At 36.9% G+C, this 13589-nt stretch overlaps 1 protein-coding gene and 1 long non-coding RNA gene across 10 annotated transcripts in view; one reads left to right on the plus strand and one right to left on the minus strand.

Moving 5' to 3' along the window:
• Nucleotides 1-13589, plus strand: part of Mitf (melanocyte inducing transcription factor) — a 222621-nt gene that overhangs the window by 110366 nt on the left and 98666 nt on the right. For 2 of the 9 annotated variants that reach the window (XM_087182011.1, XM_087182012.1), the window contains exon 2: nt 6790-6874. The exons of the other annotated variants lie outside the window; for them this stretch is intronic. In XM_087182011.1, the coding sequence (XP_087038137.1) occupies nt 6819-6874 (56 nt within the window). In that variant the 5' untranslated portion in view covers nt 6790-6818. The remainder of the gene's footprint in view (nt 1-6789; nt 6875-13589) is intronic. 9 annotated transcript variants of the gene reach the window in all.
• LOC106010153 (uncharacterized) lies at nt 597-6722 on the minus strand. The gene is made up of 3 exons (XR_001184077.3): nt 6432-6722; nt 2688-2823; nt 597-1747 (listed from the first exon to the last, which is right to left on the minus strand). It is a non-coding gene; the product is annotated as an uncharacterized LOC106010153 (long non-coding RNA).

Consider the following 13589-nt stretch of genomic DNA (forward strand, 5'->3'; position numbering starts at 1 on the left):
GATCTTCAAGAGGCAATCCCTGTCTACCTTTAGCTCACGTTTTGGAATACAAAGACAGTTAAGCATAGCTTAACAATGAGGGTATATTCTGAGAAATGTGTCCTTGGACAATTTCATCATTGTGTGACCACCACACAACCCACTTCTTTAGATCTAGGTGAGACATACCAGAGGTGGTCTCATCACCATCAAGAGAAGAGCTACACACAAGATGTTTGAGACTCCTGTTGGTGTAATGTGACATACTGTTTTGTAGTAAGATTCTTTTTATGAGGAAGAGGACATTCTAAAATAATGGTTAAAAAGTATGGTATGATGGATAATAAACCAGTGACATAATTGTTTATTATCACTATCAAGTGTCACAGACTGTGCATAAATGTACATGCTGTTCTTTTATATGACTGGAAGTGCAGTAGGTGTTTTTACACCAGCATCACCACATACATGATGTTACCATGGCTGTGCGGTCGCTAGAGTATAGGAATTTTTCACCTCTGTTAAGATCTTAAGGGACCAAAATCAATTTTCAGGTCTCTTCATTATTTGGTGAATGAATGTCTGTACATAAATAGACTAGAAAATTTAGCTGACAAAGTATCATCTTTTTCCTTTTCTCCATCCCTTTTTTTCCATCTCTTCCTTGGACCATACAGGACTTTGTTTGTTTGTTTGTTTGTTTGTTTGTTTGTTTGTTTTTGCCATTAATGTTAGAGATGAGAACAGGGGAAAGAAAGATTCACCATCCTTAGAAGCCAGGACCCTAGCTGAGGTGACCCACCCAGGCTATTACTGGTTGCTGAACATTCACTTTAAAATGTTATAATATCTTGGCTTCCGTTTGGAAGAAGGAACTGGAGTTCTGGATTGTAATGATGATGATGCACTTTTTCTTTCAATTCTGAATACTATTAAAAGATAGGCAAATGTCTTGTATTCTTATTTGTTCTTTAATTTTTATTATTATTTTTCTAAAGTGTCTGTCAGTAAAAGAGAGGTCCATGATTTTAAGGTTCTGAAGTAGAAGATTTTATTCATTGTAAGGTCATTTTACAAGTAACATTGACTCCCACACTGGTGACAGACTTATCTTTTGGTGTTTATTTACATTGATAAAGAAAGTAAATCATTTTTTCCCTGAATTTCTCATTGAAAGAGATTATCAGAGTAGCATAATCTCTTCAGTGTTTCCCTCTCCAACTTTCCTGTGTCTCAAGCACTTACTTGGCTTATACTGCAGATCGTAGTCTGCTTATTACGACACCAGTTGCCTTTTATTAATAACAATTCAAGACCTCTGAATCACCTTTAATATGGGAACACGTATTTCTTTTGAAGTGAACCCTGAGAGACAATATCAAAGAGCTCAAGTGAGGGGATTAATCCATTGAACTGATTATTATGTTAAAGGAAAAAGCCAAGCTAATATGTTATATATTTCTGCCTTCATTAATTGCATAAAAATTCACTTCAGACAGAATTTGAGGTAACTCCTTGTAGATTTCAATTTTTATTCTCAGGATAGGTTTTTCTAAAAGGTTTTGAAAAAACTTAATTTTCTCTCTGGATATTTGCATAAGTATCTTTAAGTTCTTTAATACTGTTGTTATACTTCTAAATCAAGTTTCCCTGGGGTCATCTTCGTCTTCTGTTGTATTAGCTTGTGAGCCTTGGAGGACTACTCTGGGTGCCAGATAGAATGAGCTGTCTTTCAGAGGATGCCCTGATATCATTGTGACAGAGAGATCTGTTCATATAAGAGAAAAAAATAGAAACAGATGAGAGAGATAAACATGAGTAAGTGGTACCGAACAGTTATTTCTGCAGATAGATAGACATTAAAAATTTCCTTTAGTCATGGTTGGATGGTTTCAAATTAGAACTGCTGGATAAGTTCCTTGTAACTTTGTACCCAAATACTTTGTTCATGCAACTCAGTTGTGCTCAGCTACTTAAAAGCTTCCACATGAAAAGTATACAATTGTGCCACCCATTTATGTCCATTGACTTTCCTAGTTAAATGCCATCCTTAAGTGATATACCCGAGACCCTTCCTCAATCTTTCTTTTTTTGCTACCCATGCATTCATTCTTCCTAACATCCCTCCTGTCATGCAAAAAATATTTATTGAGCACTTACTATATGCCAGGAACTGAGAATAAAATAATGAGAAAGGACCCTGCCTTCCAAAGACAAAATCATAAAATAAGCAAATAAAATGATTGCATGTGGGGTTAAGTGCTATAAAAGAAAGGCACACTTCGTGAGAGAATAAAAACTAGAAATGTATGTTCTGATTTGGGAAGGATGGTCAGGAAAGTCCTGCCTGAAGAACATGTAAGACTACAGAACTGCAACTGCAGAGGAGGTGGGGAGGAGGGCTCTGGGCTCTGACCTCCCCTCCTCCTCTCACTGTGCTGTGCGCAGGTGAATCTGGGTCTCCTGGATGTGAGCCCCAGGAAGTAGAGCCTATTGCCTCTCCTCTGCCTTTGCCTTCCTCACAGCCCTGAGACGAGTGGGTGCCTCATTCAGGGCAAATCAGTAATTGATACGAAGGGCCTTTTGGTAGCATCTCACTTTATGCTCACAATGTGAGCATAATGGTGTGTGTGGAGAAGAGGTGTGCTTGTTGCTGTTGAGAATGCAGTTTGGGATCCATCACCACTTTCCTGGTCCTCTTCATTTACCTCATAATGAGGTATCCATGAATCATTCAAAGCATGTCCACAGTGATTCCAAATGGATACCTTAAAGAGTTGAACTGTACAGGTAGCTTCTTTGTTCGACAAATAGATGGAGTTCACATTCTTGAGTATTTTCCTGCTGCTCAAAAAGAGAGAATTTACAGAGAGTACATTATGTATGCTTGTGTATTATAATATATTACATTTTAGTTGGTTTCCACACTAGACTCTTAGGATATCTTTTATATGATACAGAATTCCAGCTTGTATCCCTGAAGAGTCTTTTGTCTGAATTTAGATCTTTGACACTGATTCTTTTAGAATTTCCTTTTTTTGTTTTAAGGGGATGGGTAAGGAGAAGCTCCTCGGGTCATTTGGATAAGAATACAGGTTAGGGAGCCATTGGGCAGGATCAGAACACAGTATTCTAAGATGGAGTGAAGCTTTCTAAGGAGTCAGTAGAGTGCCTGGCACACAGCCAGTGCTCCGGTGTTAACTATGAGTAGAGCTAGGAGTTTACCAAAAACAATGACTGTCATAAGAAAAGCTAAGAAAATTCTATATTTTGGTAGCAGAGGTAATAAAATATTTAATACCCAATAAAATAATAATTCTGAGCTGCGATAAGATGGCAACTTTACTTTTTTTCAGCTTCATTTTGGACGGGATAATAAGAAAAACTTATCTCCTTTTTAACTCCTTCAAAAAAATGATTGAATTTTTCCTTCCGAAAAGATGTTAAAGCCCAGTTTAGCTTACCTAGGAAAAGTTGATTTTTAAAAATTCTATTTTAGCTTAAAGTTCAACTTTTAAAGGGTCAGTAAGAATTCTGATGACTTTTGTTTGATTTGCTCTAATTTCGGACAAGAAATTAAGATTTGAAAGATATTGGAGTACATTTAATATTTGTATTCTGCTTTCTGTATTTGGATTTTTAATATTATTTAACCCCCCATTTACCAATTCTTAGTTTGTGTTTAGATTTAGGGTGTGTGTGTGTGTGTGTGTGTGTGTGTGTGTGAAGGGACACATGCATGTGTGTGCACGTTTATTCATATGCATCTACATATATGTATACAAACTCAGGATATATATCTGTCTAGTAGTATGAATGTGCACAATAGAGTTGCTTACATGTAGATTGATTCATTTTAAAGATATTTATTAAACATTAAACCCTGGACTGCTTATTCTACTACAGATACAATGGTTAAACAAACAGACATGGTTACTGGCATTCAGAAGAAATATTTGGGTAAGTGATTTGTGAAGTAATGTTTTGATATTTAGGAAATATATACATTCATGAACTTTGTAGACAGTGACAGATGTACACAAGTCAAAATTCAGTCAGTTTCCTAGTGAATATGTCATTGCTGTGTCCAAAGGGTCCTTGAGAACATTAAGGTCATCTCAGTCTTTCTAAAGTACCACTAATAAATTGAACACATGTCCCTAAAAAGTAATTTATTTAAACATTTATGTAAACAAGCAATGGAAATCTTTCTTAGGGTAGTGGATTGTCCAGAATAAAAAGCCAGGCAGTGTCATTGGCTGAACATGCCAACAGAGCATTTGGTGCCATGCTGTGCCACATGGCTGACACTACTGGTTCCATGGTGAACCTTTGACAGCCTATGAGGGCACAGATTGTATAAGCTTATAAAATCATGGTTTCAGTTATAAAACTTACTTGAGTGTTTGAAACTTCATGCAGCTTCAAGTAGTGCCCAAGGTGGGAGAGAGTCTGGCTTAATCTTTTATAATGTAATCTCTCAAAGATCTTGATACAGTACTCTTAAGTCCTCTCTTCTCACCTTGATTCTTCACATTCTCAGTGATTCTTTTTCTTGTTGTTTTGTTTGATGCTGTCTAGTTTCTCTACATGGGTCAGCATTTATGGGTTAGGGATAGTGCTAACTGCAGTCATAATCATATGAGCTTTTTTTTGTTGAGAGTTTACTATGTGTCAGAGACTATTCTGAACATGTTACACATACATATTATCTCATTCAGTTCTAACAGTAACCTCTGGGATAGTCACTTACCTTTTCCCCTTTGTCACATGAAGAAACTGGGGTACAGAAAGTTTAGTAAATTTGCACAAGGTCCAAGGATCAGTAAATGGTGGGATTGAAATGTGGATATGTTGACATTAGAACCTGTATTCTAATATGTACCATGCTGGAGGCAGAGGAGGGGTGAAGGGACAGGCTAAGAGAAATGGTGGAACATCTTAGTCTTGTTTGCTCTGGTACTCAGCACCGTACCTGACATGTGAAAGTGCTCTATGACTGTTGATGAATACAAGTATTGCACTAAGGACCTGTATGTCATTCCCCTCTCTTCTGCTTACTGACCATTAGTTTTGCCAGTAATCATCTTCCACTTTTATCAACTTCTCTCTGGTTTGCACCTTCTCCTCAATCCTCATGAAATATCATCACCTCCTACCAGGACCATTTTATAGTTAATCCTGTCTGTCTTCTAATTGGTTATCAACATAGCAACCAGAGTCCTTTCTAAAAATCTCAAACCTGAGCTCATCTCTCCCATTTACAACCTCTCAATGGTTTCTTAATCCTTTTGGCACAGAAATTAATGACCTTTCCCTGGCCTACCAGATCCTGCATGGTCTGGCCCTGGGTGCTGTTGTGGACTCATTGGTAGCATGCTTCCCCTGTCTGTCCTCAAGGCACAGTGGATCTTGCTGCTAGCTTCCCACCTCAGGTTTTTTTCATGTGCTGCTGCTACTGCCTGCAAGACTGTCCATTACTTTCCCCATTCAAGTCTCAGCTGAAGTCCCTGCCTGATTAAAAGCCTTCCTGACATTTGCATTTTAAGTTTTTTACCTCCTGTAGCAGTTATCTCATGTATAATTAGGGACATAGGTGATTATTTAATATGTTTCTCACTGGACTGTTTTTCTTAAGAAAAAGTGTTTGGGGACATAGTAGGTGTTCTGTACATATTTATTGAACAAAAGAATGAGTGAATGGACAAAGAATGAAAAGGATTTATTTGGCTGGGACCCTGGCTGCGTATTTCCTATTATTGGAGGGTAATTTTTAAAAAGATAATTTCATTAATTTATGGAATTCATGTTTGATTAAAGTTTCTAGAGACTGCACTGTTTTCCATCCATTTAGTTTGGAGATAGACTCATAGATCCAGAAAGGTGAAGTAAATTGCCCAGAGTGCACAGCTAGGCAGTGTCAGATGTCCTTGTTCTGACCTTTGAATTGTGTGTAGGGAGAAACACACATATTTTCATAACTCTATAAGGCACTTTTGGTGTGCTGAGTCTGAAGGAGCTGTATAAATATTTGATAATGATGGTTTTTATATCTGAACTTTAAAGTTTTTTTGTGTGTGAGAACCTGTTTTTTGCTGTTTTTTTCTTTTATACCAGTGCATTCAGAATTGAATTGGATGACAGTCTAAGAATACACAGATGTATAGCCTAAAGATGTGTGTGCCCTGAAAGATAGTCCTCACAGTTAAAAGCAGCTTGTGTTTTGCTTTCCCCAGGACAGCCCTCCTTTATATTCTTGGGGTCTAAGGGTGAGGAATGCTGGATCTCCAGTCTGTCAGCAGCAGGGCATGCTCAATTATCAAGCGTGTGCACAGATGTAAAGTAAAGGTGTATAATGAGTTGATGCTCAAGATCTCCCAAATGAGAAGGGACAGTAGCAACCCCACACCCTCTCTCCTAAAGTCTGAGTCCATTAAGTGTTAAAAACTCACCAGTATGTGAAAGTACTTCCCCTTTCAAGTTCTCTGAAAACATGCAACCCCTGCAAGTCTGAACGAGTGACTGAGACAGGGAAGGCTAAATCAGCATCCCCAGGTGTTCAGCTGGCTGCTGGGTGGGTTTCTGGCCGCCCAGGTCCTGGAGTTAGCCCCCTTTGCAGTGTGAGCCAGCGTTTTTGTCCGGCAGGTACTGTAGGTACTGGATTAAACAGGTCTGCTGTTGGAGACAGACACCAGGCACCGTTCTATCGTGGAGCTGTGTTTGGATTGGAGTTTCCAGGGCCTTATCAGGAGCCACCCCTAGTGACACAGCCAGTGCCAGAACTAACTTTGACTTTCACTCTTCGCCAAGGGCTTGCAGAACACCTTAAAGGAAAAAAGATGGAGGCGCTTAGATTTCAGATGTTCATGCCATGCTCCTTTGAAAGCTTATATCTGTAAGTGAAGTTTTATTCTGAAAATAATGCTGGGACACTTAACAGGGACATTTTTTTTTTCTTTCTGAAGGAGAGGACAAAGGAAGGGAAGGTTTGGAAATTATAAATATTAGACCTTCACTTTATGACTGTGACTTTAATCAGCTGCAGCCATAGCCTCTGGTGGCTGAATATGACAAGGGTAACAATGAATTTGGGGGAGTGGGTTGAAATGTTACCCTATTATCTTTGCCCTCTCATTTAAAATTGCATGTTGATCTTAAATTAATAAAGACAGAAAACCTGGCTGCTTGAAAAATCTGAGTTAGAGCAGAGCTTGATTTATGATTTCAAGGTAGACTGCAGCTCAGCTTTGTTATAAATAAAAAAGAATTTTCTTCTGAAAAACAGCATGTTTTGTAGAAACATTTGTCAAAACTGTCCCGTTGTAAACACTTTGGATTTTTGGTTTCTCTGTTTTATTCCACCCCTTCCCCACCCACCCTCTGTACAATAGTAACAGTTGCATTGCTAAACAACTCATTTGCATATAGTTGCATATATATATATATATATATATATATATAGGTTCTTAGAAAACAAAACATTCAGACATAATCATCTGCATAACCCATATAAATGTAGAATAAGTTTGAAATTTATAGTTTCAAAGGAATAGTAAAATGAAGACATACAAAGTGGTTAACAGTTCCCCTACCCCCTTTAACATTTACTTTCACTGTAAGGCCATAAGATTTGAAAACAATACTAAGAGCTGTGGCCCTAAGTGAATAGGCATTCAAGCAAATCAACTTATGCAAAAGCAACCTCTGGAGTTTAATAATTATTTACTGAACATTCCTGGGTCATGAGAGAGGTTTTGATTAAGTCAGGGAAGCATTATGTTCAGCAGCTTGTGAAGGTATTATAAAGACAGCAAGAATAGTGGAAAAATACTAGAATTAAGAGAACTATTTTTAGAATTTGATTCTTAAAAATAAAATTCCCATAAATTTAAATGGGATTAAAGTTCATCATTTTTAGCTAATATATCTTTAAAAGATCTTGTAAAAGGTCTTTTTAAAAATGATTTCTGGTTTCTTATACTTCCGTTTTTGCTAAGGTTTGTTTTTACAGAGACTTCAGATTTTTCATTCAGTGTGTCATTAAAACAGCTTACTTATCTCTAAAATGCTATTTTATGAATAAAGTATATATAATTATGTATTTAAAAATGTCATTGTGCTAGAATTTTTATAAATTTCTGCCTTATAAATCAATAATAGTTGAGGAGATGATGTCTGTTACTTGTGATTCATGCCCTACAGGAAGGATATACTCTGTAACTAATTTTTTTTAGTACTGATTTTAAGCAAGTTAATGGATGGCACCACCTCCAGATCAAACTCACCATTCGTATCCAGTGTATAGACAGTATTAATGCCAAACCAGAATCTAAACTCAAATTAATTCTTAATTTTGAGTTTCTTTTTCTCATTAGTTAAGATATTTGCCACGTGCTTCTCTTATAAGCTTCTCTTATTTCGTTGCTAAGAATGAAATACTTAGCAAACATCTTGGATAAAACTTGAGCACAGAGCTGTTGCCATTAACATTTTTGTCCCTTGTCTTTGAGGAGGGCACACACTGAGAATTAATTGTTGTTTTGCATTTTCTTCTAGAAACCCAAAAGAATCCTGCAGCAGAAAGCAGCATTCTAGAGTTGTGTCTTTTTTGAAAATAATGTGTCAGTTTTCACTAGTTTTAAAACACTAGAATGTTCAGATGATGCCATTTCAGGAATTAAGACATTGACTTTTACCCATTATGTATATTGTTCCTGGAATCTGTTCTAAGTATCTTACCTGTATTAATTCTTACAACTTCTTTATGACTGAGATACTTTTTCCATTCCCATTTTGTAATTGAGAAAGCCAAAATTTAGGCAGATTAAAAAAAAAAAAAGCTCCTGCCCAAGTCATATACTCATGAAATGATAGAGTTAGGATTTCAACCCAGGCGTTGAGGATGCAGGGATTATTTTCCTAACTATTACAGTCTAGATATTTTTGCCTGAGTACTAAGTAAATCAATTTCTTCCTCTGCTTTTATATTGAGTGAATTTGTCTCATCTCCCTTTTGTCCCGAATATCAACGTATACCTCAGTTAAGCTTTTGAAGTAACATGATTAGCCTGGATGTTATATTATTTGTGTGTCAAATGCATTTCCCAAAGTCCTGTTCACTGTTATTGTCAGGAAGCTGCTTAGGGAAGGAGAAAAGTGTATTAAATAGATTGACTGATTGTAAGATTATCCTGATTTTGAAAATCTGAAAATGTGGAGAAGTTCTCTGTCACTGGATGATTCAAGCATGTTGTTTGACTTTATGAGGTAGAGTATTTGTTAGGAGACACCAAATTTACTTGAATAAATGTTTATTTTATCTGTGCACTTGGAAATTTATAATATGAATAAATCATGTAAATATCTCTGCCCAGGGAATTAGCTCCACTGAATGGTACCAGCCTCACCCTTAAGTCTGTGCATCATCTTCATGGTCCACAATGGCAAATGGAGTTCCAGCCAGAGCAACCAGATTACAGGAGACATTATGATAAAAGATTCTAAACAAACCTCATGACGTTTCTGTTTAAATCTCATTGGTAAAACTTAGACATGTTGCCAGCTTAGCGCCTGAAAAACTGGGAAATGTGGGTAGCAGTGTACCAGTATACCAAAAATAAAAATGGAGTAAATAAGAAAATGGGTACTACAGATTGAACATCCTTAATCTAAACTTCTCTAAAACTTTGAGCATTGACATGATGCTACAAGTGGAAAAAGCTACTCTTGACTTAATGTGTTATATCATAGTCAAAACATAGGTGTACTGAAAATAACATATAAAATTATCTTCAGGTACAGGTATAAGGGGTATATGAAACATAAGTGAATTTCATACTTAGACTTCAGTCCCATCTACAAGATATCTCCTTATGTATATGCAAGTATTCCAAAATCTAAAGACATTTAAAATTCCAAAACACTTATGATCTGTACCATTTTAGATAAAGCATACTTAACCTATAGGTTATTTGAACTACAGATCTTAAGATGAAACTTGATTATCTTTTTTTAGAACTGCTGATATTTTTTAAAGCGTCACAAAACAACCTTTGGTATTTGAGGGCATGTCATACTGGCTTAGGCAAAAGTAAAGATTGATTGACCGTTGAGAATCAGCAATTAGGTTTAGTCCAGAATTGTCAAGACTTCAGGGATGGTTTGATCTAGACGTTGAATGCAAACACTACCTCCTCTTTGTTCTTTTTTTCTCCTCAGTCTTCTGTCCCTTCTTTCAATTTTTGTTATTGTTTCATCTAGTCTGGCTTTCTTCTCAGATGAATCTAGGTAATTCCAGATTTATCTTCTTATCATCTTTCCAAATTTTAGTATAAAAAGTCATTTTACCTTAATAGTTCCAGCCAAAGGCATAGATGTGAATCTAGAGGTCTGTCTTTGTGCACAACCTCCTCCCTGAGTTAGTCCCTGCTGCCAGGGGGATGGATTTCCAAGCCTAGTTTTTGTTTCCATATCTGGAGGTGGTAGCAACACCACACCCTGATAAGTGAAATCAGGACACTTTCCCAAAGATGTGGGACAGAATGCTGGCCAGGCATGTGTGACGTGTAATCACTGGGAGTATTGGCTGCCAGGTGTAACCTTGCCTCCTAAACTGTGGCAGCTGCACCTATTCACTGCCCCTTACATCATAATTTTGTACTTTTGTCTAGATTTCAACACTGTGTTGCAAATTTTGGATCTTGGTAGATAAAAGCTATACATTCAGCAATTGTTAAGTGATGGTACTGTAAGACTTTTGAATCTTCTGCTGACTCCTTCCAGTGCTGTCTAGATCACTGGACTGAACATGCCCAGGGACTGGGGCTGTTATTTGAAGAGGGATAGGAGGGCTTTCTGCCTTTGAAAAGTTCCTTCTAATTACTTTCATGTTTATGTCTGATCCTGTCATTAGATAGTCCCAGTTTGGAATTTTAAAAAAAAATTGGCTTTAAAAATACTCCAGGTGGAGTATCTTATGCCGTATCAATTACTTATATAGTATAGGACATGACATTTTCAGAGCATTTTAAAACATAACAGCTACATGTGAATGGGATTCCATAGGTGGACAGAATAAGCAAGAATTTGAGAATATGGTCAAGTGAATGGAAGCTTAATTTTGAAAACAGAAAACTTGAGTGTAGGATACTTAAGTTTTATCTGCTTTATACCCTTTTGATGGTCTGGCTCTCAGGCAAATTCTTTGAAAGGAATTCAGTGTTAGGAGTGTGCCAGCCCATAGTGGCATCTGTGGCAAAGGGAGATCAGTCATGGTCATAAAATGAGGAAATAGCCAAATTCGTACCTATGGTTTGGAATCTCTTAGTAGGAGGTCGACATTCTCCTTTGTTGGAGTATATAGAAGTGGGAACACTTTGGGAATAGTGAACCCAATTTAGCCAAAAAGTCTGGTAATGGATATTGCCTGGAAGAACAGTATTTATATATTACACAGGCCACTAAACATATTTAACAATCACTTCTAGTTAATTATTTTTTGGTCAGCAAGCCCTCTTAACATATTTGATTTATAAATTATATGTGCATATGCATGTGTGTATGTGCCACTGTATTAATATATTACATATGTTTCTATGTACAAAAATAGAAATAATGAGGTAAAGTAAATGTAAAGAAATGTTTTCATTTTTCTTTCTGCGCCCTAAGGTATCATGTTTTGTACCCTCTTTTGGAGAATAGAGGTGTACTGGAAGTCTATAAAGGTTCTCTTTGATTTTGATCCATTAAATTATTGAGAGTAATCATATCTGGGACCCAGTAAAGGTCCACCTTAAAGAATATGGAGAGTCCTGAGTAGATACAGAGAGTCTGCAGTTTTTACCAGCTAGTTGGGGGTCCTGGTATTGGAAAGTGAAGATTTGGTGTTTTGACTTCCATATGGCTGCTGGTTCTTAATTTTTACAGTGTTTTCCTCATTGTACAAAGCTCCAGAGATAGGAGCACTGTCAGGATTAAGCCCCTTGATGTCCTGAGTGTCTGGCAGCACCTGGTGTTTGGAAAGCATTCAATAGTGGTTGAAAGACAAAAAAGAAGAAAGACATGCTACATTTTGCAAGCCTCTTTTATTTGCTCTGTACCAGAAATCTGGAGTATTTATTATCTGAATTGGTAAACTCTCCAGAAAAAAAATGGAATTATGGCAGTTTTAAATTTATTGTTTTGACTAATTAAAATCCAAGTTTGGTGATGACAGAAGTCCTTAAGATCTCAGGGTTTGATACCAAACTGTGACACCGAATACCTTCTATTTGCATGGGTTATTTTCCCAGCTATTTAAAGTACTTCAATAAAGGACAATACAGTTTCTCACTGGTACTTGGTTCCTCTATGTATGTTGGAAAAATCATCCTGAATCACCTTGGAAGAAATGGAAAGATTGAGATAATGGATATACTGGTCATTCTAAAATAGTAGACACTAGCACTATCATTAAACACATACACACACACACACACACACGCGCGTGCACACACACAGGCTTTTACCAACTCTGATTTGTTTTCTGATTTTAAAAAGATTTTTAAGAAGTTCTTTTCTCCTGTAGAGCATTCTGGCCAGGGGCGGTTTCTATATTCTGCCTATTGGTTCCTTCTGTTAATGTTAAAGTAGTTATCCTCTAACCATCAGGATTCTTTGGCAGTTTGTAGAGAGATATTTTTGCTTGGTTGCATACCTCATTTGTCAGGAGTGATCAATGCTTCCTGTTTCATCCCATCTATTTGGTGAATTCAGTATCAGAAGGACTTTTCAGGCTCTGATTGGGTTCAAAGTGGGCAGTGGAATCTGAATTTCCTTGGATATGGAGGAAAATGTTTTTGTCTAAAAATCAAAGTTGTCCCTGCACTCTTGATAAACAGATCTGTTATCTTGGATGTTTTTACTGTTAGTCTCCAAACATGGCCAAGTTATCAGAATCAGCTGCAGATTTTTTTTTTTTTTTTTTTTTTTTGCTAGATGTATTGATTCCCGGGACTTACCTAAACTGAAATCAAAACTTCCAGTAATGGGACTGGGCATTTTTATTTTGGACATTTTATTTGGCTGATTTTGTTGCAGCCAGCCTTTCGCATTTTGTGACAGCTAGAGCTTAACCTGTCTTGCCTATATGTAATGTAAATACTGTTGTGGCTTCCTGAGTGCTGTCTGAAATTCCACCACTGTGTCTTCCTGGGCACAAGTAATTGCACTCCACTAACAAGTGAACACTAGCTAGGCTGGGAACTCTATCAAATGGATGACTATAATGGCTGGGGGTTTTTTTATTGCAGGAAAGGACTAATTTTCTTAATGGGTCATTAGAGAATTGCAGCTTAAATTGTCTTCTCTCTATCTCTGCAAAAGTTTGTTAAGTTCTCAGAATTGAACTGGGACTGCCTGAACTTTATATAACATATCTCTTATGATCCCGAATTTTTCTCAGACTTGAAAATATTTCTTGTATCAAGAAGTAGCATGTTTGTGGAAATTTTTCTTACTGTTTCCTGTCATTACATTAAGCTTTTCATATCACTTTCAAATTTCAGTCTTTACTGCAATACTGGGACTCTTTCTAAACAAGGGAAACCTAAGTGTATAGAGATTTACTAACT

The sequence above is a fragment of the Heterocephalus glaber genome, unplaced genomic scaffold (assembly GCF_053883595.1).
Source record: "Heterocephalus glaber isolate CG9 unplaced genomic scaffold, H.glaber_assembly_v1.0 deba00001472, whole genome shotgun sequence".
Taxonomy (NCBI): Eukaryota; Metazoa; Chordata; class Mammalia; order Rodentia; family Bathyergidae; genus Heterocephalus; species Heterocephalus glaber.